The 26,596-nt window shown below is 37.0% G+C and overlaps 1 protein-coding gene across 1 annotated transcript in view; it reads right to left on the reverse strand.

The window, feature by feature from the left end:
* The window catches only part of DOCK2 (dedicator of cytokinesis 2), a 1,640,323-nt gene that overhangs the window by 255,580 nt on the left and 1,358,147 nt on the right, over positions 1-26,596 (reverse strand). The window contains 1 exon segment of the mRNA XM_053718563.1: positions 11,637-11,718. Coding sequence (XP_053574538.1) covers positions 11,637-11,718 — 82 coding nt within the window.

Raw genomic sequence — 26,596 nt, forward strand, 5'->3', positions numbered from 1 at the left:
CTCACCGACTGTTCTGGACACAGTGAAGGAACAAGTTAAAGATGTCACACAAGAGACACTATTGCGAAAGAAAATAAAACTGCAAAACACTGAGAACAGCATCATCTTTACCACTACTTTTGCCCCCAACACGTCCAAGGTTGGACAATCCAGGGAAGAACACTGGCACATCCTACTCTCAGATTCTAAGCTAAAATTTGCCAAGAACACTAACCCCATAGTAGACTACAGATGCAATACGAATCTCAGGGACCTTCTGGTCATTTCAGATCCCATAAAGTGTTACTCAGATGATGATATGAAGGTAATACGGAAGGGCTGTTTCCGGTGCCCTAATTGCACCACCTGCAATGAAATGATAGCTGCAAAAAAATGTAACCACCCACATGGTAATCGGAAGTACACCATCAATCACTCCATAACGTGCACAACTACCCACATTGTCTATATGTTTATATGCCCATGTGGTTTGAACTACGTTGGGAAGACCCAGGGGGCGATCAGAGAAAAAATGGCCAACCATTGTTATAAGGCAGGCCACAAAGAATGGAGAATCCGACCAACCAGTGGCATGCCACTGGTTGGTGGCCAAGCATCCTGTATCTTCAATCAAAGTGATTCTCATTGATTATATCCCTAAACTATCACGAGGTGGAGACAGAAATAAGCTGCTTCTCAAAAGGGAGGCGGAATGGATGTACAGGCTGCTTACCATATATCCTAAGGGGCTGAACTCTGTGCCTGATATTGGTGCATTAAAATAATATATCCTTGTAACGTGTCACTATTGGGATGGGGCACTGGATGGTTGTGGATGGGGACTGACTGGGGGTGCTCCTCTCGCCTTTGGACGGGGGATGCACCACCAGCCATTGTCTTTGGTAGGTGTGGGTGAAGACGCAAATTAGCGATAATTTGCGCTATCGCCACGGTACCCCCTAAACCTGTATTGAGCTCCCCCACCCTTATAGGTGACTCTAACACATGACAGTAAAATGGTATTACAAGGTATGCACCATTGCCAAAAAATTGCTGTAATGATGGGTGTTAATGTGAAATATTGATTACTATCTGCAACTAAGAATGATGTATATATATATATATATATATATATATATATATATATATAGACATGCACTAAAACCCTCTTGTAAGAAGCATAATATACTTGGATTAAGAGATGTGACCCTGTTGCAGATCCTCTGAGCATTAACTTACTGTTGTATTGTCCGTTTTTTTGACATGTAAAAATGGTAGACCACGTAATGTTTGTTGGTATATTCTTACTGGCTGTACTAATTGTCATCTGACATCGCTATGGTTTAGCCTTATTTATTATGTAAACACTGACACCGTATTGCACGTGTGATATTGTAAATATTTGTCACGGAAGTGATGCCACGATGGTAGAGTTCGGGTGCAACCGGAAGTGACGCAACTTCCGGTATAAGTATAAGTAAACACATATAGTGAAGTATTGCACACACTATGCGTCATATAAAAAATATATGGAACGAGGTACATTGTAAATTGTGCTTTAACATACAATGTAGAACTAGGTTTATTAATGGTGAGTTGTTTAAATACATGGGGACACTGGAGACATAAGTGATTCCCCTTTTTGTTCACAATTGTTGGACGTACAAAGATTGTTGTAATAACCCGGAAGTGGATGTTGTAAACTTCCAGGGTCCCATTAACCTAAACCGGAAATGATGTCAGTTTGGCGCCTTTTTTTGACAAGAAGAAGGAGGTACCTGTTTGTGTTTCACTCTATTTAAGCACGGTTTGTGTGTGTTATTTGTGTTCTGAAGAAGGGGAGCTTTGTTCCCCGAAACGTCAATAAATTTGACTAATTGCTTTGAAGAAAACCTGGTTTGCCTCTGATTTTGTTGAAGCTTGCTGTATATACACAGAGGGACTGGGTGGTTGACCCCAGGAGGGCGGATTCACATCTTGGATTGTTTTTTATATATATATATATATATATATATATATATATATATATATATATACTGTATATAATGTATATACACACACACACACATATATATATATATATATATATATATATATATATATTATTCTTCAACATAGGACTGCACTCACTGGGTTTTCAGAAAAAAATCTTATTTATTAGGTATCGTTTCAGAGTTCACAGACCCCTTCCTCAGACCAGAAGGGGTCTGTAAACTTCGAAACGTTACCTAATAAATACGTTTTTTTCTGAAAACCCAGTGAGTGCAGTCCTATGTTGAAGAATACTATGAATACTATTTGATCTGGCACCCTGGTTGGCGAATAGATAAACAGAATTGAATTTAACTGTAACTAAAGAGTTAATCTGAAAACAAATCTGTTGTTTATTTATTGGAAACAATTCAGTACATTTCCAGAATTCAGAACTGAAAATTCACCAAAACCACGTGACTGGGTCGATGCTTTAATGACCCTGATGAACTTGTCCGTTTTCTCATGCTAAAGGGTCATGAAACACATTTTTTTTCTTTCATGATCCAGATAGATCATACAAATTTAAGAAAGTTTCCAAATTACTTCTGTTATGACATTTAATTGTTCTTTTGATATCCCTTTATTGAAGGGAATAACTAGGTAGGTAGAGTGCACGTAGGACTATAAGGCAGCAGTTTTGCAAGAATGTTTGGTTGCAAAATATTTTACATTGTTAAAACCATTCTAGCAAAACTGCTACCATATAATGCTCCAAGCACATGCACGCTCCTGACCATTCCTACCTGATAATCAACAAATGATGGCAAGAAATTCAAATACATTTGATAATATAAATAAATCGGTAAGTTTCTTGATAAGCTTGGGAAAAAAATGGATACAGACAAGGGATGGGTGGATGTTTTCTAAAAATTTGAAATTTAAAACGAATTTTGATACATTCGTTCGTATCGAATTTTGAATGTTTGTTTAACATTCTAACAGTCTATTTGCAAAATTTTCGTTTTCTAATTTTTCCATAAAATTCCATCAAATTTTTCCATAAAATTCTAAAATATTCGTTTGAACAATAGAATGTTTAGATACGTATTCATTCAATTTCAAATGTAATATTCGAATTTGAATGTGACATTCGAATTTGAATGTATCATTTGAATTTGAAATAGTATTTATAGTCTACAACTGTGTTTAATAAATCTAATATTCGAATTTGAATGCTATATTCGAATTTGAATGTCACATTCGAATTTGAAATAGTATTTCGGGTCTAATACTGTGTTTTTTAAATGTAATATTCGAATTTGAATGTGACATTCGAATGTAACATTCAAATTCATAATCGTATTTCTAGTCTACAACAGTGTTTAAGAAATGTAATATTCGAATTCGAAAGCTACATTTGAACTTGAATGTAACATTCAAAATAGTATTTCTAGTCCACAACTGTTCGAATGTCACATTCAAATTCAAAATAGTATTTCTAGTCTAATACTGTGTTTTATAAATGTAATATTCGAATTTGAATGTGACATTCAAATTCGAAATAGTATTTCTAGTCTACAACTGTGTTTTATAAATGTAATATTCAAATTCGAAAGTGACATTCGAATTTGAATGTGACATTCGAATTCGAATGTGACATTTGAATTTGAAAGTGACATTCGAAAAATTTAAATAACATTCGATAATATAATTTTTAATAATATTCTTTCTTATCAACATTCTATTATGTAAATCAAATTTCTACAATAACATTCATTCTAACATTCAAATTAGAATATAAACACATTCGTCCCATCCCTAATACAGACAATATAAACAAATATCAATTCATAATAACTATACAGACTTATTTTATCTCCTTTGATGGATTGGTTTATAGATAATATGACAATGATGATGATGAAATGGAAAATAAGGTGAACAGTGTTTTCCCATTTTTAAACATAACACTATTAGCAGGAACAAAATGCATTCAACTGTACTTCATATATTTCTTTATTACATTAACATACTGTAGAGCAGTGTTTCTCAACCTTTTTGTAGCGAGTACCCCTGTAGGCATACAGTTGTTTCATATGTACCCCAACTGTAGCACAAATATTAATAATCATTTTTAAATGAGCAAAAATGGAAATCATGTGTGTCACTTGATTTCCTTTCATACACAGTTTATCTGTCTAGTTTTACTGCAGCACACTTCAGTATGATGCACTTTACCTATTTCACAGTGGCACATTTACCTGTGATTTGTCTCAAGCCAAAATCTAAAGTTTTACCAATTTGAGGTGAATCAGTGATTGAGCAGTGGTCCAACCTTGTCAGCAAAATACTCACACTCTGCCCTGTTAGGCACTCAAGGGTAGAAATGAGAAACACAGCTTACTTTAATATGCGATGTTTGCAATAGCTACATCAGGAAAAAATAATGAAGGCTAAGCCCTGGAATACCCCTAGCCCATGTAGCCAATGCCCTAAGTACCCACAGGTGTACGCATAACCACAGGTTGAGAAACTAGGCTGTAGATAACTGAATAATGTACACCTTGACAAATAGAAAGACAAAGATATAGACACAGATAGATAGATAGACAGACAGACAGACAGACAGACAGACAGATAGATAGATAGATAGATAGATAGATAGATAATAGACAGATAGATAGATAGATAGATAGAGATAGATAGATAGATAGATAGAGATAGATAGATAGATAGAATAGAATATATTGCATTTAAGCAGCATACAGTGATAGAAGCTGTAACTATATACTTTGATACTTGTTGAAGATAATTTTATATGGCTACAGTTATATATTCATATGTAAAAAATTCATGTAGTTTCAAACAGTCAAAAATCCTTAGATGAATTATAGAAAAATATTATTAGTATAAAATCTTTTTATAAAATAATGACCCTACATTTTTTGTATGATATTTTCATTCCCCCGTGGATTTTTTGATGCTCAATACATTTTATCTGTTATACTATTGATCTAGATGTCTGTGTATGACTCACAGTAATCCAAACATTATATAAAAAGGAATCTAAGAAATATTATTCAAGGGCTTCTCAAACATTGTAATAATTTATTGTTTTTAGATAGTATCTACACTTGCATCCAAGAATATAAATAGTTAAAAAGTAATACATAAATTACACAATATATTTACTTATTTAATAACTTATTATCACCTAGATTACAAGTTTTGCACTAAACAGGGTGCAAAACGAACGCATTATACGTTATTCGTTATTTCACTCTCCATATCGCTGCCATTACGAGTTTCTGAAAAGCCTCCTTGTGCTTGCGATATAGTGGCGTTAAGCTCCATACCGCACAAAATCAAACGGCTGATTTGACGTGCTTGTGCACGCTTTCCCCCATAGACATCAATGGGAAGAGAGTGTTATAAAAAAAAACTAACACTTGAATGAATGAAAAGCTCCGTAACGCAACCTGATTGGTGTCTATGGGGAAAAAAGTTACGTTTAAACCTAACATCCTAACATAAACTCCAAGTCTAAACATCCCTAATCTGCCGCCCCCCACATCGCCAACACCGAAATCAAGTTATTAACCCTAATCTGCCGCTAAAAAAAGTTATTAACCCATATTCCACCGCTCCCCGACATCGCGGCCACTAATAAAATATATTAACCCCTTTTCCGCCACTACCTGACAACGCCACTACTATAATAAATTTATTAACCCCTAAAACTCTGGCCTCCCACATCACTGCCACTAAATAAACCTATTAACCCCTAAACCGCCAGCCCCCACAACACAAAAAACAAAACTATTAACCCCTAAAGCAAACAACCCCCTAACTTTATATTAAAATTACAATATCCCTATCTTAAAATAAATAACAACTTACTTGTGAAATTAAAAAAACTAAGTTTAAACTATAAATTAACGGAACATAACTATTATACTAAACTATTATACTAAACTATTATACTAAAATTAAAATAACTACCAATTAAAAAAACTAAATTGCACATTAAAAAAATCTAACACTACTAAAAAAAATTAAAGAGACAGTCTAGTCAAAATTAAACTTTCATGATTCAAATAGGGCATGCCATTTTAAACAACTTTCCAATTGAATTTGTTTTGTTCCCTTGGTGGTATTTTTGAAAAGCTCAACCTAGGCAGGCTCAAACTGATTTCTAAACTGTTGAAAACCGCCTCCTAGCTCAGAGCATTTTGAAAGTTTTTCACAGTTAGACAGTACTAGTTCATGTGTGTCATATAGATAACATTGTGCTCACTCCCGTGGAGTTATTTAGGAGTCTGCACTGGTTGGCTAAACTGTATGTCTGTCAAAAGCACTGAGATAATTTGGCAGTCTGCAGAAGCTTAGATACAAGGTAATCACAGAGGTAAAACATATTTTAATATAACTGTGCTGGTTATGCAAAACTGGGGGATGGGTAATAAAGGGATTATCCATCTTTTTAAACAATAAAAATTCTGGTGTAGACTGTCCCTTTAAGTATTAAATTACAAAAATTCAAAAATACGAAAATCAGAAAAATAACAAACACTAAATTACGAAAATTAACAAACGAAATTATCAAAAATAAAAACAATTATACCTAATCTAATAGCCCTATAAACATTAAAAAGTCCCCCAAAATAAAAATAAAAACCCTAGCCTACAATAAACTACTTATAGCCCTTAAAATGGCCTTTTGTAGGGCATTACCCTAAAGAAATCAGCTCTTTTACCTGGAAAAAAATACAAAGACCCCCCAACAGTAAAACCCACCACCCAACCAACCCCCCAAAATAAAAAACAACTCTAACAATAACCTAAGCTACCCATTGCCCTGAAAAGGGCATTTGTATGGGCATTGCCCTTAAAAGGGCATTTAGCTCTTTTACATTGCACTGAAAATGGCATTCAGCTCTTTTACCTAAAGCCCAAAACCCTAATCTAAAAAAAAAAACCACCCCAAAATTATGTAAAACAACCTAAGACTAACCCCTGAAGATCCACTCACAGTTTCTGAATTCGGACATCCATCCTCATCCAGGTGGCGAGAAGTCTTCATCCAGGCAGCGGGGAGCGGATCCATCCTTGAAGACATCCAGCGTGGAGCGTCCTCTTAATACGGTCACCGCCATACACTGGATCTTCAATGCAAGGGGGCCTTTTCAAAATGGTGTCCCTTGCATTCCTATTAGCTGATTTGATTCTTGAAATTCAAATAAGCCAGTAGCATGAGAGTTTATGACATCCTATTGGCTGTTCAAATCAGCCAATAGGATGAGAGCTACTGAAATTATATTGGCTGATTTGAGTAGCCAATAGAATTTCATTAGATCTCATCCTATTGGCCGTTTACAGTTGCCTACAGTTCTCGCGGCAGACAGGTTAGTTTGTTAAAGGCCAGGTGTGTTTGTCCTTGCACAGTCTCTACTGTGCATGACAGCTTCAGACAAACACACTTGGCCTTTTATATTATAAGATAAGCATAGGTGAAACTACTGATGGCTTACATTGGGCCTCAGTACTAAGGCACTAATACTATTACATTATTATGTTCCTTTAATAATAAATATCAAACAAAAGGCCCGAAGATGTGCCCATTCTCTTATCTACCATGTATGGGATAAATATTCAAGCTAGTAAAATGGCAGACTACTTGAATAAAAAAAAATATATCTATGTATCTCAGTAAACAGTGTCTTCTACCAATTTCATTACAAATAACTTGACAATTTGTAACCAGCCCCCAATATTAAGTCAGAGGTTAAAGTGAAAGTCTACTCTTTCAATTTGTGTAAATGCCCAAGACTGGAACATAAGCACATACTGCTAATTATATACTATAAAACTATTTGGATAACTTTATAAAAGACTATTAGTTTTACTTTGTGATAACAAAATGTTTAATGTATCATATTCATTTTTACAACATTTTAATAGTCTTATTAATAACTCAAGATTTATCATTGGAGTTTTTAAATCAGCAATAACTATTTTGTAATAAGATTATTTGGTTGGATTATAAAATTGCTAAAAATAATACTCAAACCAGAGTTTACAAACTCTAGTTCTCAGGACACACTAAAAGGTTAGATTTTCAGAAAGTTAGAGCATGGGTGGCATTTTCAGGTTCTCAATTATGGACTAGATTCATAGATGCTCTTGAGGTTGTTGAAAGGTCACATTGTAAAGGCCAGATCATGTTCTAAATTTATTGAGCATCAGGTCTTTCTAGAGAGGCTTGGTTTAGGATTTTTTCATTTTTAATATTCTTTTATTGAGGTTTTGTACAATAAGGGTAACAACAAACAATAAATGTTATAGCAAAAAGAAAAAAAAAATGACAACATGTTCATAAGAAACAATACAAAGATATACACAAAGGCCCTATGATGACTAAAGTATAAGCGTCTGAAACCTCAGTTTTATAATTTTTCAAATAGCTTTCATGTGCGACTAATTATCTGGTCTCCTGTGGACCCTTGGATGTAATAAACACTGGTTAAATAATTTAGCCTTATATTATGGGCAAAAGATTCGAAGAGCCCAGATAGGTCTCAGATAAAGTAAAGTGTACTCTTATGTAAAGCAGAATATATCAGCGGTTAAACACCGATTGGGGATATTATAGTTTGGATAATGATAAAAATGGTCCCAATGGGACCTGGCCATGCATAAGGGAGACAAAGGACACATGAAGGATGAGGAGGGATACCCCTCCTAGCAGAGATTATGATATCATGAGTTTGAAACGTACATGCTTGCTCATAACCACAGACTTAGCGAGGTTCAGCAGTGCAGGGTATGGACTAAGTTTTGGTGAACCTAAATGAAAACGTACTCCCTAAAATGATGCAAGACTCTGAATACTACATCTACCAAGTGAATGCAGATAGTATTGTGATGTTGCAGGTACCCTACTATTGGTAAATTAGAGGGTAGTAAACCAGGTGCAGGACATATTAAACTTTGAGCAATTATTGCACTTACAACGCTGTGCAGTATGTACATCATCTCAGCTCTCCACCAAGATGGAAGTGGAATTCTATGGATGAGGTTACCGTTTAAGCAATGTCTCCCATCAGGAAATAACAGGTGCAGCGAATATGTGTTGTGGAGTGTACTTGGGGTGGACAGATACCCTGACCCAGGGCTAATAAGGCAGAAATATTCCCTAAAGTAGTGGAGGTCTAGAGACTGTTGAGAGTCAGGGTCCTCATATGTGAAATATGTGTAAGTGGGATAGGAGCTGGGAAGTCCCCTCTCTCAGTTTGTGGTATATGTATTAAAAAGGTACCTCTGCCCAATCCCTTAACTAACTAACACCAACAGTTCTCACAATGGGGAGATATAGTTCTTATCAATTGTCCTTGAGGGGTTACTGTGCTATGTATAACTTTCAACTAGGGGGAGGGCTTTACTCATACTGCTTAAAGTGGAGCCACAATAGTGTGCTCTGTCAACAGGGTGGTATATACATGAGGCAAGAGCTAGTGAAAAACAATATATATAAGTATAGTAAGAGCAATAAGTTAAGCTAAACATGAGAAGTAGTTTAGGAGTACAGTTGATAATAAAGGCTACTTTACAACTGGTGTTAGAGGAGTCTTAACCTATGCCACTCTGGGAGGTAGAGTCCTGAGAGTCCGTTTGTTTCTGCAAAGTATTTATCGCAAATGCAAGCGACAGGTTCTTTAGGGTGAGCAGTGTAACAGGTAATGCTGAGATGGGTGCCTCTGTAAAAACGATGCCCAGAAGCAGCCTTACAGAACCGGAGACATAAGACGGTGCTGCTGTGTATTGTGCTGTAGCGAGAGTGACGTGTTCTTTGTGTCCCGAGTGATCAGAAGCTGCCAGAGGTAAAGGCTGTAAACGGCAAGGAATGTCTGCATCACTCTTGGGGGGTCCGACCGCAACTTTCTGAAGCGCCTCCTTGAGCATCTCCCCGGCTGCCATCCCAAAAGACTGCGTGAGCATGGCTGCAGAAGCCAGAGTGATATCTGCAGTTTGTAGCGTGTGGGCTTGCTCCTGCTGGATGTCTGCAGACTTCACTTCGGTGTCTTGGCTATTTTTATGGTGCGCTGAAGCTGAAAAACATGTCACTGACGAATCCAACCCCTGTATACTTGACACTTGTGTTTCACTCCCCTTCATTGTTTCCAAGATATAAATGTGTAAGGGGAACTCTTTGGGCTCCTGTAGCTGGGCGCTAGGAAGCATGGGTGGCTCTTGTTCCGTCTCATTAAACACAAGGTCCTCTGGTTCCTTCCCTTCCAGCATTGCAATTAGACCAGCCTTATTGTGGCACATTTTTTGTTCAAGCTCAAACAAGATGTAGCGTAGGGATTTGTGTAAATCTCTCCTTGAATGCATGGTTATACCGCAGCCCTTTACCCTGGCCCGGGGGGGAGCCGAAATGATGAAGTTTGTGGAAGGCCGCAATCCGTAGGTTATTCAGTCCAAGACCGATTTTGTAGAACCTTTGTGCAATACAAGTTATATATAGCTGATCTGCTTGGCACAGGGGATCTACTAGTGTAGTTATAGTTAGATGATGTTTAGTCCCAAAGATAACAACCAGGTTCTATAAGTTCCTTGTGGAGCTTTAGAAAATGCGACCGACCATCTCTACTGCTTAGACACACCGCCGGTTTAGGATTTTTTAACCTACACTTAGGCCCAGCATGTGAATTCTTAATGCCCATGAAAAGTAACTTGTCCAAAGGTATGTGGACACCTCTACTAAATACTGAATTCAAGTTTTTAGCCACACCCATTGCAAACAGGTTAAAAAAAATCCAGCACACAGCCATGAAATCTGCATAGAAAAACAATGGCAGTGCAATGGATCGTACTAAAAGTGACTTTAAATGTCATAGGATGTCACCTTTGCCTTAAGTCAGTTTGTGAAATTTCTGCCCTACTACATCTGCCCCAGTCAACTATAAGTACTATTATTGTAAAGTGGAAGTGTCTAGAAGCAACAACATCCCAGCCACAAAGTAGTACACCATGCAAACTCATAGAGGCTATAAAGTACTGAAGCATGTAGTGCATAAAATAACCTATTATGTTACATTCTGATGTCCTCACATAGAATTTGTTTTTATTATTTTTATCATTAAAATATATATATATATCTTATAGTGTTAATGTAAAATAAATAACAATACCTATACATCTATACAAATAGATGTTCAGGTATACGTATATACACAAAGGTAGGAATGACAATGAATTGAGTTTTCTTGTGGATTTAAATCTATTTCAAAGGAAATTAAAATTAATTTATTTTTTCCAACATAAACCTATATCATGAGACCCTTTTTTCACAATTTAAGAGAATAGGATATTTTTTGTTATTCTTGATTATTGTGTTATTTTTTTAGTTAAACTATATTTTGACATAGCAGTGTTAACATATAGATGATATCTTTTTGATCTGGAGGGGCAGTTTATGTGTGTATATGAAGGGGTCTGAAGAAAACGAAGAGGTCTGAATAATGTCTGAAATATATATATATATATATATATATATACAGTATCTATATGTATATATATATATATATATATATATGTGTGTGTGTGTGTGTGTGTATAACATACGTTCTATTAAATTTACAGTGTGTATAAAAAATATATATTAAAAATTCCATACTTACTTAATAATCTGATCAGGTACCGGCTTATTTTTAAAGCGAGGTTGCTCCTCAAGCACTGGCTGGACTGTAAAACATTGAATGTCTGTAAATAGCAAAACTGTTAAGGAAAAAAAATGTAATCAAATAATGCAGAAATAAGAAAACTATGATCTAATTCGAATTTGCTGATGGCTTAAAGGGTCAGCAAACATACCACATTTAAATTTAAATGTTAAATACAGACCTGATAAAAATGCAAAACTTTCTTAATTTGAAAAAAATCTAATTTTTCTTAAGGTTTATTTTTTACTCACTTTATATTTCAGGATCTGTTATAGATCCCTTAGCCCCCTAATCTGCACCTTTTTGTTGAATTTCTTTGGAGCGGATGGTCCAGCCAACAAGTAGGATGCCTCCAGCCCCCTTCCCTTCCTCATAAGCTCATTCATGAGCTTTACTTCTTGTTTATTACTCTTTCAGACAAAGTAAAAGGTGTGCGTCTTTAGTATATGCAGTGGTGCTACTAGTAGCCATCTGATTGGCTACAGTGACTGCTGAATAAAAAATAACAACCCGGGGGCGGCCAACAGAGACACCCACAGAGTATTTTTAAATGCATGTTTTTAAACATACAGTACATTACAAAAGTATTTAAGTATAATATCTGCACAACATGCACATTTTTAAATATATAATCAAATTCCATATGTTTACTCTCCCATTACCAATTTGGTTTTGGACTACAATAATGAAACAGTAATGCAGTTCTCCTTAAAAAAAAAAAAAAAAAATAGAGATGTATTGCTAATTACTAATCAAATATCATTATCAATGCCTAACCTTTTACAAATGCCATTTACTCATTACCAGAGAGCTATAAAGGGTAAATAGACATTTGAAACAATGTAATGATAATATAGGCTTATACTCACTATAGTAAAATTGGAACATTTGATATATAACATCACATACCTAAGTTAATAATTGGTCAAGCTTAGATAGATGTACAGGGAGTGCAGAATTATTAGGCAAGTTGTATTTTTGAGGATTAATTTTATTATTGAACAACAACCATGTTCTCAATGAACCCAAAAAACTCATTAATATCAAAGCTGAATATTTTTGGAAGTAGTTTTTAGTTTGTTTTTAGTTATAGCTATTTTAGGGGGATATCTGTGTATGCAGGTGACTATTACTGTGCATAATTATTAGGCAACTTAACAAAAAACAAATATATACCCATTTCAATTATTTATTTTTACTAGTGAAACCAATATAACATCTCAACATTCACAAATATACATTTCTGACATTCAAAAACAAAACAAAAACAAATCAGTGACCAATATAGCCACCTTTCTTTGCAAGGACACTCAAAAGCCTGCCATCCATGGATTCTGTCAGTGTTTTGATCTGTTCACCATCAACATTGCGTGCAGCAGCAACCACAGCCTCCCAGACACTGTTCAGAGAGGTGTACTGTTTTCCCTCCTTGTAAATCTCACATTTGATGATGGACCACAGGTTCTCAATGGGGTTCAGATCAGGTGAACAAGGAGGCCATGTCATTAGATTTTCTTCTTTTATACCCTTTCTTGCCAGCCACGCTGTGGAGTACTTGGACGCGTGTGATGGAGCATTGTCCTGCATGAAAATCATGTTTTTTTTGAAGGATGCAGGCTTCTTCCTGTACCACTGCTTGAAGAAGGTGTCTTCCAGAAACTGGCAGTAGGACTGGGAGTTGAGCTTGACTCCATCCTCAACCCGAAAAGGCCCCACAAGCTCATCTTTGATGATACCAGCCCAAACCAGTACTCCACCTCCACCTTGCTGGCAGGAGTCGGACTGGAGCTCTCTGCCCTTTACCAATCCAGCCACGGGCCCATCAAGACTCACTCTCATTTCATCAGTCCATAAAACCTTAGAAAAATCAGTCTTGAGATATTTCTTGGCCCAGTCTTGACGTTTCAGCTTGTGTGTTTTGTTCAGTGGTGGTCGTCTTTCAGCCTTTCTTACCTTGGCCATGTCTCTGAGTATTGCACACCTTGTGCTTTTGGGCACTCCAGTGATGTTGCAGCTATGAAATATGGCCAAACTGGTGGCAAGTGGCATCTTGGCAGCTGCACGTTTGACTTTTCTCAGTTCATGGGCAGTTATTTTGCGCCTTGGTTTTTCCACACGCTTCCTGCGACCCTGTTGACTATTTTGAATGAAACGCTTGATTCTTCGATGATCACGCTTCAGAAGCTTTGCAATTTTAAGAGTGCTGCATCCCTCTGCAAGATATCTCACTATTTTTGACTTTTCTGAGCCTGTCAAGTCCTTCTTTTGACCCATTTTGCCAAACGAAAGGAAGTTGCCTAATAATTATGCACACCTGATATAGGGTGTTGATGTCATTAGACCACAACCCTTCTCATTACAGAGATGCACATCACCTAATATGCTTAATTGGTAGTAGGCTTTCGAGCCTATACAGCTTGGAGAAAGACAACATGCATAAAGAGGATGATGTGGTCAAAATACTCATTTGCCTAATAATTCTGCACACAGTGTATACTTTGTTAACAAGCACATTGCCAATGTTCATGATCTTCTCTAAACATTTTTTTAGATTTAAGAAACAAACACAAGCAGTTTTAATTACTATATATACAGTATATATTCATGTTCAAATGTTTACATCCATTATTTTGAAGCAAACATGTTTTTGCTGCACTGAAAAAGACATAACTCTGTATTGCAGATACATAATGCTATTGGAATTATTGGTTAAATTACTTATAAATGTCAACAAATCCAGTAATAGTTTTATACTGCCATAAAATAAATCAACAAATTTGTGTATTTTTAATAACAGGGCTAATGGTGAATTTTGTGGATTGATTGGTTTAGGATTGGAGTGTCACATTCAGTTTGTCCATTTACTTTATTAATTTACCTACAATGCCAGAAAGATGGTGTAAGCACCATGCCTATAAGAGAGGAGGAATGAGGTCTGATGGCAATAGTACAGACCTTTATTTGGGGTGGACTACTGGAGTTCCCCAGTTGGTATTAAGGGATTCAGGATATAATGCACTGGTATTGGAGGTTAATGTGATATATGTAAATGTTTTAATGGCAGGAAATATCACTTATAAAAGAATATAACATTATTTTTTTCTATCTATCCATTTAAAATTACAGGGAGGTGAAAAGTGAGATTATAATCCTCCACTATGCACAAAATGTAGAGAATAATTCATTGTGTAGCCCATTAACACATTTAAACAATTTAGAAGGCTTGCTTTTTCCACAGAAGACCTCTAGATATAATTTTTTAATGCAGCAAAAGATTCTGGGTAAGATATGCAAATGAGTTCCACGACTCACTTTTTTACTTCAGTCTGCTTTTAGGCAGATTCCCTTTATGCCATAGCATTATTGTATACACAGCTTTTAAGCGTAGCTGGGGTTAGTACAGTGATTCAGAACCATCCTAGGACAGCTGTTTCATGGTTATTGTCACTCATCAGCTGGGTGTAGGTTAAATCACTGCTGGGTGGAGTTGATTTTGTGGTAAAAAAACAAAAACTTTTAAAAGCTGTGTATACAGCAATGCTATGGTGAAAAAATAGAATAAAAAAATAAACCAACATTAGGTGTAAGCTACAAATAAAATAATCTATTATAATTATTTTTAACAGGTGCAGTTGCATGCTGTTTATATTGGCTATAACTGCAATTTAAAAATGTAAAATACCTAATGTGAACAATATTCATTATTTGTGTATTATCATGACTGCTGTTAAGACCTTAACTTTTTCCTGTGGGCAAAGAGCACAACATAATTGTTTTCCCTTGACATAAATAAAATACAACGACAGCTCACTAGAGATTGTCTTGAATATTAATTTAGTTTGTATATGTTTGCACAATAAGGTTTTACTCAGGTTCCAATAAATCATTTTGAATGGGCTATAAAGTTGCATCTAATAAGGTATTTCATGATAAACTGTTTTGTGCAAACATTTTCTTTATCTCAAAATTGGACAAAAAAAAGCTAATTGAGGAACTGTTTATTTGTAAGATAGTGTGCAATTACACAAAAGCGAGTTGTAGAAATATATGTTTTGCTTTTTTTCTTAAAAGGAATGCAACTGAATTAAATGAGTCACTATTTTAAATGTGTTTTAATGTAATTATGATCACCTAATATCTTAATTTTTCTAATATTAGCATTTCTTAAAAACCAGGCTTTTAATTTATGCAATAAAAATCAGATCTGAAAGAGAGAATCACTTTTGAATAATTAATGCAACTTTGTTTTTTGTCAAATGAGTATAATTTTATGCTTCGGACCGCTGCTTCATAACTACTGTTTCCGGCGAGCCTGAAGGCTCGCGCGGAAACAGGGGCATCAAGCTCCATTCAGAGCTTGATAATTTGGCCCCTTCTTTTCACAGATTGCTTGATAAGCTTGGTGCAGACTATCCCTTTAAGGTGGGTTAGAACTGATTCTGCTCAGTTAAAGGGGCATTGTACTGAAAAAAAATGGGACATGCTCCTTTATGTTTATTTTTGCATATAAAGCTGTTTTTTTTCTTTGCCACAACAGCCCATAAAATTGGGCTGAATTTGCAGAGAAATCAGATATCCTTATTTTTCACTTTCTGTACACACAAATGCTTCCTTGTCTAATCACTGTATATGGAAGCCCAATACGACTTCATGATTAAAGATTATCCTGCTTGGAGATCAATTGTAGTGCAGACTTCACAGGGGCTGAACTCACTGAATGCTAAAAGAAAAAGGGCTCTTCAGCACTGCGAGATCTCTCCTAAGATTATAGACAGGCACATTTTTCTTTACCTGCCTAAGGGGCGTTTTCTGCATTTCTGTATGTGAAGGCCCAGTGCAATATAGCACTGCATTATATGAGAGTTTTTGCTACTATATGAGTATTTGCTCAATAATTAAAACACAGCTTTAGAATTTGGGAGGGACAAGGGTGTTCCCTTGGCTGAACAGGGTATGTCTGCACCGCTCTCTCAATTTTAGTGAAATGTAAGCATTTGAAACTAGCTGGTCTCACTAAATTATCTCGCCAGCTGTATGCCAGTGAAGTTTGCTCAAAATTAACTATTATTAAAACTTTATTTAACTTTATTAACTTTATATATACTAAAGTATTGGCAAAATCAAGTTAAATTGTAGTGAAAACATTTCAGTTTAATTTGTATTTGCTGCAATCAAACATTTTTTTATTTTATTTTATTTTTGATAGGACATACATAATGCATAAACAGGGTGCAAAAGATAGATTACATAAAAGGTAATTTCACCTGGTGTAATAAAGCACTTGTAAACAAATTGTCCTCTTTCTAGTCCCTTAAAAAGTCTTTCGTAATCACTTTTGGATTACTAGTACATAAGCATTCTTTTAAACATAGGGATTTTAAGATAAGGGGAAACAAAAACATAAAATCGCTCCCAGACCACATATCTACCGGCGTGATTGCATACTGGATTATCATAAGTGATAGCTGAGCAAGGCTGCTAAGTGATCATACTGCAGTGAAAAAAGGTGTGTTTGCCACTTGTGGGGATTTGTAATATGTAGGCATGGGTTGGTTTCCATATAGTTATATAGCATGTTATGCAAGGAATCCGTTCTCATGTTAACCATTAAAGCAACATAGCCTGGGAGATGTTCTGGGGGTAATTTATATTCACTGTGTACTAATGTGAGCTGTTATATGGTGAGGTACATTGAGACTATGTGGCTAATTAGTAAAGCCCGCAAGTTAAATTACAGAGTGGATCCATTCTGCCATGTGTTATATAAAGGAACATTTTGAGGTTGAAATTAATACAACAGAAAATTCAGATGTTAAAAGTGAGAGAAACGTTTAAACGTTTCTCTCACTTTTAACATCTGAATTTTCTGTTGTATTAATTTCAACCTCAAAATGTTCCTTTATTTTTACATCTGTGCCGTCGGCACCTGGGTTACGCCATTTCTCCTCGTGTGTTGCGATGTGCTGCTCACAATTCCCTTCATGCACATGCTGGATTGATAGATCTGCAGCTTCTAGCTCTGAGCCAGGCCAGCATTTTTTGCATGATTCTCAGCCATATAGCCTCCAGTCTGGCGAATCTTTCGTCTGTAGTCAGTTATACCATGGGTTCTGATATGTCCGCCATTTTTGCGACACCCTCACAACCCAATGCTGTCAATCTGGAAGCCACTTTTTAGCAAGAGGTCTGTGAATGCAGATGTTGAGTGTGGTTGGGAGCAGCTGATGTGTAAAAGATTCAGTATGTCAGGTTTTATCTGACTGCACTGTTAACCCGGTTCTCCGGGGGGGGGGGGGATGTTACCTAGAAGTAGGCCGCTGCCTTAGGTCTTTTCTTTTCGATCTGCGATCTCGGTGTCATATAAACAGCAAAGATATATAGTGATAAAGCAACCAGTAGTGAGGATGTAGTTTCTTTATATAATTCTTTCTGTTAAGGTACAATAATCAGCGGATTATTGGGTATTCTAGCAGAGCTCTCAGAAGACGCGTCTTATCCAGAACGCTGCACGGACACGCCCCCCGCAATCAAACATTTTATATAATTTGGTATTCTCCAGTTAACTTCTCTCTGCCTTGTGAAATTCTGCATGCCAGAGAGCTACATTAGTGTCTATGGAAGGCATCTTTTATTTCAATTCGACTTCCAGGTTGTACCCTTTTCTTATAGAAACCAGTGAGTTCAGCTTCTGTGAAGTCCAAACTATAATTTTTTTTTTAAACTTGTCAGAGTTTTACCCTGACCTCTTTGTGAGTTCCTGTGCATAACCTGGCTTGTTTGATGTCCCTTCTGGTTCCTGATCCCTGGATTATTCCTGACCTCGACTCATCTGAAAACTCACTTTGGCTCCTGACCCTGCTTGTCTGCCTACCAGCTCTGGCTTTAAATCCTGGCTTGTTGTTTCGCTTTTGGACTCTATATTATTTTTTGTTATTTTTTAATAAAGGTGTAATTATTTTAGCATTCCACGTCTCTGTCTGATTCCTGTACCCTAACAAAACTAGAGAATACTTCACTATCAGGCCCATAGAAAGTAATAAAGCTTTCTGGGAAACTGAAGCTGTTGGATTTTCAGTTTTATCTTAAGTAGAAGAAATACAAAGTGTAATGTTATATGTAAAAGATATACATAAATATAGTATATAAAGTATAAGCCTAGTTTGTTAAATTTACACAGAAACTGAGAACTTGTAAAATCACAATCCTAAATACACTGCTGAAGTGTAAATTAATATAAAATACAAAGCACAAAGTGTAAATGCAGCAGAACTCTCACCTCATGCAGTGCTATATTACACTTGGCCTGTCTCTCCTTCACATATAGAAATATATAAAAAAAAGTATAGCAAAATCTGCCTTTTTAGAATTTCACTGGGGATCTCGCTGTGCTGGAGGATCATTTATATCATCTTGTCTGAGTGGAGAGGTTTATATCATTAGGACCTTAGAGAGAACAATTGAAAATTAACATTTAATTACTTATTTGTTCTAGCTCTCAGTGGGTTATAATTTATATTGCTGGCTATGTTTATAAAGCTTTTCTATAGCCAATAAGTATTGAATTGTTAGATATTTAAAATGCCAAAATAAAGGTAAATGAGCCATTTGTAAACAATTTAATACATTCCAGCAGGTACAATGGATATATGGGAACAAATTAAAGGGAGACAATTTTACAGTACACTTTTAAAAATGTATATGCAAATAGTGTGTGATGAAGATATTCATATAAATTGCACCATCACATAAATATTTAACAAAGCCCCTCCTTTTACCTTCCTGTAGAGATCCCAGTCCACTTGTGGGGCTGTGACAGGAATGAATGGACTCTGTATAAATGAAGTTTAAAAAAAAAAAAAAAGTAAAATCCTTTTAAAATAAAGAATAATCATATTGCAATGATTTCTATTAAGTATAATCCACTGCTTATTGCTTTTATATTACAACAATGAAACCAGGTTAATGTAGATAATGAAGAATAAATGTTGAAATAAATAACCTGTTATGGTGAAACTTCTAAGTGTATTGGAGTCTAGTTTTACACATATTATCATCATCATTTAAAATCAGTCCTAGCAGTTTTAGTTTGACATATGCTGTATAATTATTTATGCAAATTTATGCAAATTGCGATGGCCAGTATTTATTCCAACAAAGGTGACAACTATAATTGTATACCTGTAGTTCACCTCATTCCTCCATGCAAGAGACCCTCTAATAAACTTATCACACTGCATTTAATACTATATGTGGGGTTGTCTTGAGAATATTCGTTACTGCTCAAAGCGATGATTTTAAGCTTGCTACAAAGATTGTTTGGTGATTGGATTTACATTGGTGTCATTTTCATTTGACTCTATCATATGCTCTGCCTGCATAGATACCAGTTCCTGAGAATGTAGCCAGGGAGCTAAATCTGTATCTCCAATTGCTCTGGCAGTGGGATCCGCTTTGGCTATTTGACACAGTTGTTAGATCAGCCAGTATTTAGTAAAAGGAAAGAGGCTGCCAAGATGGGATGGGTTATGTTGCAGAGCATAATAGCTGCATAGACAATAGGAAAAACTGACTGCAATAGAAAATACAGGTGCTTTCTAATCAGCTATACATGACTAAGGAATGCATATGAACATCTGTACTAATAGGGGAGGAAATGTATGAAAAATGTACTGCTTTAGCAACTAGAGCAGTGAATTAAATTAGACGGCACAAGGAAATGAAAAGTTACAGTCCAGCACCTGGGACCAACAGTACAACACCCAGAATAGGACCTAAAAGAAAGATCTGAACAGTTATTGGGACAGTGAAGTGAATGGTAGTATAAGATGCTGAATATTGTAACACAACTCAATATGAGACAGGCAAACAGAATACGTCCTGGGAAAAAAAAATATATTCACTAGTATATGCAGACAAGCATGGTGTGATGATCTTTATAATGTATTAGCAAACAGCAAGGAGAGAGAACAGGAATACAGACTTTATTCAGCAGCATCCATCTTAACAATAACTGCCCGCCCCCTCCAATCACATGACTAAAATGTTAACTGTTTGTAGTGCACAGAGTGAACTAAGCATAACTATTGAACTTAAACTATAACATAAAGCATACACATCATTACATCTTCCCCTTCAAATATGAAACACTTAATATGAGACAAAGTCTTCCCATATTTTTGGTTTAATAGCTCGACCATAACGAGAGAAAGTAACTGCTGGCTCACTAGCAGTACAATCAGTGTCAGGTTGAGAGTCATTCCCAGCATTATCGCAAGCTGATACACTTATGTTGTCCTCAAAGTCCTCAGTAGACTTTACATCCATGTTAGGGAATTCTGTGCATTCATTGCTTTGCTCTTTATTGTCATTGCTGCTTGGTTCCTCGAGTAGAGTATCAGCTGCAGTGTCTGGTCGAAGATGACGCCTGTTGCGTCTCAGTTTCTGTCCACACTTGGTTTTGATTATATATGACCTTGGTGAATTAGCTTCACTGACAATTCGAGCAGGTTCCCATGTATCCCCAGTGACTCTGTGTCTCACAGCTTGCCCAGCCCTGAGTGGACCAAGTAACTTGGTAGATTTGTCAAAATACAGCTTTTGCTTTTTCATGTTTATGTTCCTCTGACCTGTTACCTGATCCTGTGGGATAGTCTGAGGCTGCAATTTCTGTGGTGCAATAGGCACTGTGGTCCTCAGTGCTCTACCCATGAGCAGCTGTGCAGGTGAACATAAACCCTCCATGGGTGTTGCACGATAGTTTAACAGGCCTAGGTACACATCCTGCCCTGATGATTGTGCTTTTCGGATAATGGATTTGGCTATGCCAACATACTTCTCAGCTAAACCATTGGCCTGTGAGTGATACGGACTTACTGGTTTGTGCCTGACTCCCCATTCACGCAGAAAGCACTGGAATTCAGCACTTGAGAATTGCGGGCCATTATCAGACACAAGTTCTTCACACACTCCATGTCTTGAGAGTATTGTTTTGAAAGCCCATATGATTGCTGATGCTTTTAGATTTCTCAGCTGTACTAACTCAAAGAATTTGCTGTAGTAATCTACTACTATCAGGTAGTGGTTGTCCTCAAAATGAAAAATATCTGTGGCCAGTCTCTGCCATGCCCGTGAAGGAGTGTTCCATGGTGTGAGAGGTTCTTTTGCATTGTTTTTTTGAAATGTCTGGCAGGTTTCACATGTCTTCACAAGTGTCTCAATATCAAGGTCCAAATTAGGCCAGTAAACCACATCCCGTGCTCTGCGCTTACAAAGAGTAATGCCCAAATGTCCCTGGTGAATTTGCTCCAATATTTCTGCCTGCTGTGATTTAGGAATAACAATACGGTCACCCATGAATATGATATCCGTATGAAAGGATAGTTCATTTCTCACAGGCCAGAATCCCTGCAACTCAGGAGAAAGCTTCTTTCGTTTTTCTGGCCAGCCATTGCATATGACACGAATTAGTTTTTCTAGTACTTTATCTTGTTTGGTATCTTGTCTAATTTTTTCCAGCCGTACATCAGCTATTGGAATATTTACTAGTACTGTATGTACCTGTTCTTCCAATTCAGGTTCATCCCGTGCTTCATGTCCTTCTGGAAACACCCTAGACAGCGTATCTGCCATCGGAATTTCCTTTCCTGGTTTATATTTCACTGTGAGATCATACTGTTGTAGTTTCATAACCATCCTCTGCAGGCGTGGAGGTATAGCAGATAGTGGTTTTTGCATGATGTACTCCAATGGTTTGTGATCAGTTTCCACAACCACTGGGCGACCATAGATATACTGGTGAAATTTCTCACATCCATTTACAATGGCCAACATCTCCTTCTCAATTTGAGCATAATTGGCTTGTGTTGTTGTCAGAGCTCGTGAAGCATATGCAACAGGATGTCCTTGTTGCATTAGCACAACACCTAACCCAAACTGGGATGCATCCACTTGAAGCACAGTGTTGCAGTTTACGTCAAAATATTTCAGTATTGGCCCTGGATGTTTAGTGATCAGTTTTTTTACTTTCTCAAATGTCTTTTCCATGTTTGCGTCCCAAGACCAAATAGCATCCCTTTGTAGCAATGCACGTAGTGGGGCTGTCAGCTGAGCGAGGCCCTGAGAAAACTTGGATAGATAATTAAAAATGCCTAATGATGTCTCTAGTTCCTTCCTGGAGGATGGGGCCTTCATGCTAATAACTGCTGTTATCTTCTTTGGATCAGGCTTTAAACCCTCTTTGGTTAGAAGGTGTCCAAAATATGTAACCTCTTCTACCCCAATTTGCATTTTGTTTGGATTGAGTTTAAGATTTTTCTCCCGACACCGCTTGAGTAAGGCAATAAGGTTTTTGTCATGTTCTGTACGATCCTTTCCATAAACCAGCAAATCATCAATTATTACTTCAACACCATGTAGACCAGCAATCAACTCATGTGATTTCTTTTGAAATATTTCCTGAGCAGAAGCAATGCCGAAAGGTACCCTTGTGAAACGCCATCGTCCAAAGGGGGAGTTGAAAGTGGTCAGGTGACTGCTGGGTTCATCAAGACGCAATTGCCAGTAACCAGATTGTGCATCTAGTACACTAAACACTGTTGCTCCTACTAGCTTGTGAGCTATATCATCTATGGTGGGGAGTTTGTAGTGTTCTCTCATTATTACTTTGTTCAAATCACGTGGGTCAATGCAAATACGAATTGCGCCTGTGTTTTTCTTCTCTACCACAACCATAGAACTGACCCATTCTGATGGTTCTGTGACCTTTTTTACTACCCCCAACTTCTCCATCCTAGTTAGTTCTTGTTTGACTTTAGCCTCAAGGGATAGAGGTATTTTCCTTGGGGCATGAATGACAGGCTGTGCACCCTCTTTTATACGTATGCGGCTAATCCCCGGGAGGCACCCTAGGCCTTTGAATAGATCACTGTACTCATGCTTAATGTTGTCCTTTGACAGTTCGCTGCACCCACCATCCACAGCCATAATGATCTTTACAAGTCCAATATCTTTACTTGTTTTTAGACCTAATACTGCTGGGGCTTTTGTTTCTATCACAAACAATTGTAAGACCTTTTCAGATCCCTTGTAAAAACATTTTGCATGGCAGCGACCCATCACTTTCAGCTTTTCACCACCATATCCCAACAGTTTTGGTAGGTCTTGAGTCTCTAAGGGGAATTCATTTCTAAGGAGTTCCAGGTATGTGTGGCTTGGCACACAGTTTACTTGTGCCCCTGTATCTATTTTGAATGTGACTGGAGTTTTGTGAGCCCCTATCTATCATACATTTGCTTCATCTGCAGACTTGTGTGATTTCTGTACTGCTGCAAGATATATTGGGGTGCAATCTGAGTCTAACCCTGCATTGTCATCATTGTCCTCTATGGCGTGTACAGCCTGTGTTTGTGTCCTTGCAATATGTGAAAACAGTTTACACACCCTGGCAAAATGTCCTCTTTTCTTGCATTTATTACATATCTGCCACCTTGCAGGACAGGCAGCATTTTTGTTGTGCATGTTTCCACAGTAGCCACAGGTTGCTTGTGTGTTACTTGTCCCAGTGTCCCACTTGCCTTTTATCCCCTTGTGTCCTCTTTCTTGCCAGTATCTGCTGCTTTGATTTTCTATAGCACTGATCTGGTGTTGTGTTCCTTCCAGTACCTGCATGTCCTTTCTTGACATTTCATATGCTCTAGCAATCCTGATGGCTTTCTCAAGATTTAAATCTTCTTCCTGCAGCAGCTTTTCCTGAACTTCTTTAAACTTACTGCCCATCAGAATACGGTCTTTTATCATATCACCTGCATCATAAAAAGCACAGTCTTTGGCAAGCAAGCGCAGCTGTGTCACCCATTCATCCACAGATTCACCTCCACACTGATTCCTCTCATAAAACATTTTCCTCTGCACTGTGATGTTTTTCCTTGGATTGCAGTATGCTTCAAACTTTGCAAACAATACCTCTGTTTTTTTTTTGTCATCTGCAGTGATATCCCCACTTGCCTGCCAGGCTCTGCATACATCACGTCCCTTTTGTCCCACACATATCAAAAAGTGTGCTGCCTTCTGTTGATCAGTCCATCTGTCTGCATCTGGGCCTGCAAACACAAGTTCAATCAGCTCCCTCCATTTTGACCAATTGTCAGAAATGTTCCCTGACTCTAAATCCAGAGAAGGAATGTTCTTTGTGTTGCTGTTTGCTGCCATGTCACTTTTCACCCCACTTCTGGTACCATGTGATGATCTTTATAATGTATTAGCAAACAGCAAGGAGAGAGAACAGGAATACAGACTTTATTCAGCAGCATCCATCTTAACAATAACTGCCCGCCCCCTCCAATCACATGACTAAAATGTTAACTGTTTGTAGTGCACAGAGTGAACTAAGCATAACTATTGAACTTAAACTATAACATAAAGCATACACATCATTACACATGGTACTGAGGGAGAATTGATGTAAATAAACACAGAAAGAACTGACAGAATTGCCTTCATGGCTTAGACAGGAAGCTGGACTATAACTGCTATCATGGGTATTCAGACTCTGGGATGTAATCACACATCAGGATCTCAGTACCTGGGGATTACATTATGCCTGCACATTAGTAGTTAGAAGCACATTAAAGTGTTCAGGGGTGGTAAATAATAAGAGAAGCAGTCTTGTCAATACATCTAGTTATTTATTATTATTGTTGTTGGAGAGAATGTGAAAATGTATAACCTTTTAAGTAATACCCAGTAGAGTTTGGCTATTGTATTTTTTGGCTGATGTTGGGATGAAGTTGGTATATGCTGCAAAAAGAACATCATATTTTCTCTATTCTATCCAAGAGAATGTCCCTGTGTGAGGTGTCCCATCAGCCAATTAACAGTAGAGTCCTAGACCTCAGTTGCACTTAATTATGAACTTCCTATTAGCTTCGCCTTAAATTTAAAATGATTTTACTTAAAGGGACACTGAACCCAATTTTTTCTTTCGCATTCAGATAAAGCATGCAATTTTAAGCAACTTTCTAATTTACTCCTATTATCAAATTTTCTTCGTTCTCTTGCTATCATTATTTGAAAAGCAGGAATGTGATGCATAGGAGCCGGACCATTTTTGGTTGAAAACCTGGGTTATGCTTGCTTATTGGTGGGTAAATGTAAGCCTCCAATAAGCAAGCACTATCCATGGTGCTGAAAGGGGCTGGCTGCTAAGATTTACATTCCTTCTTTTAAAATAAAGATAGCAAGAGAACGAAGAAAAATTGATAATAGGAGTAAATTTCATGCTCTATCTGAATAATGAAAGAAAAAAATTGGGTTCAGTGTTCCTTTAACCTGTTCTTAAAGGGACATTAAACTGCTCAGTACAACTACAGTAGCATGGGTCAATACCACTCACCATGCTGTTGTTTTTCTTCCTATACCTGCACCTCTCTTTAAAGCCATTTTTTTAACTCATTACAGAAGCCAGTTGGTAAAGCTCAGCATCTTTATACTGGGCACAGCCATCTTGCTATACACATATTGCTGCATTCTGTGACAGAATCAGTCCCCTATTACAGATCAGTGATGTTGCTGACTTTTTGACAGCTGTAAATTGCACTTTGGATTAGCTTTCATAATAGGTTTCATTTTTTTTTAAATAGTTTAAAAAGTTCCATTACGTAAAATGCCCTCAGGCAAAATATAGAGTAATACATCCTTTGCAAAAATGTACAGCTCCTGTTTGTATTGTGCACACTAAACTGAACAGCATGAAACAGCAGTTTAATGCCTTTTTAAACAAATTAATTTAATTAATGTTTAACTGATGCTCTTATATCATGCATGATAGAAACAAATGCGCCTAGATTTAGAGTTCTGCGTTAGCCGTCAAAAGCAGCGTTAAGGGGTCCTAACGCTGCTTTTGGCCACCCGCTGGTATTTAG

Source organism: Bombina bombina, chromosome 6, assembly GCF_027579735.1.
Source record: "Bombina bombina isolate aBomBom1 chromosome 6, aBomBom1.pri, whole genome shotgun sequence".
Lineage (NCBI taxonomy): Eukaryota > Metazoa > Chordata > Amphibia > Anura > Bombinatoridae > Bombina > Bombina bombina.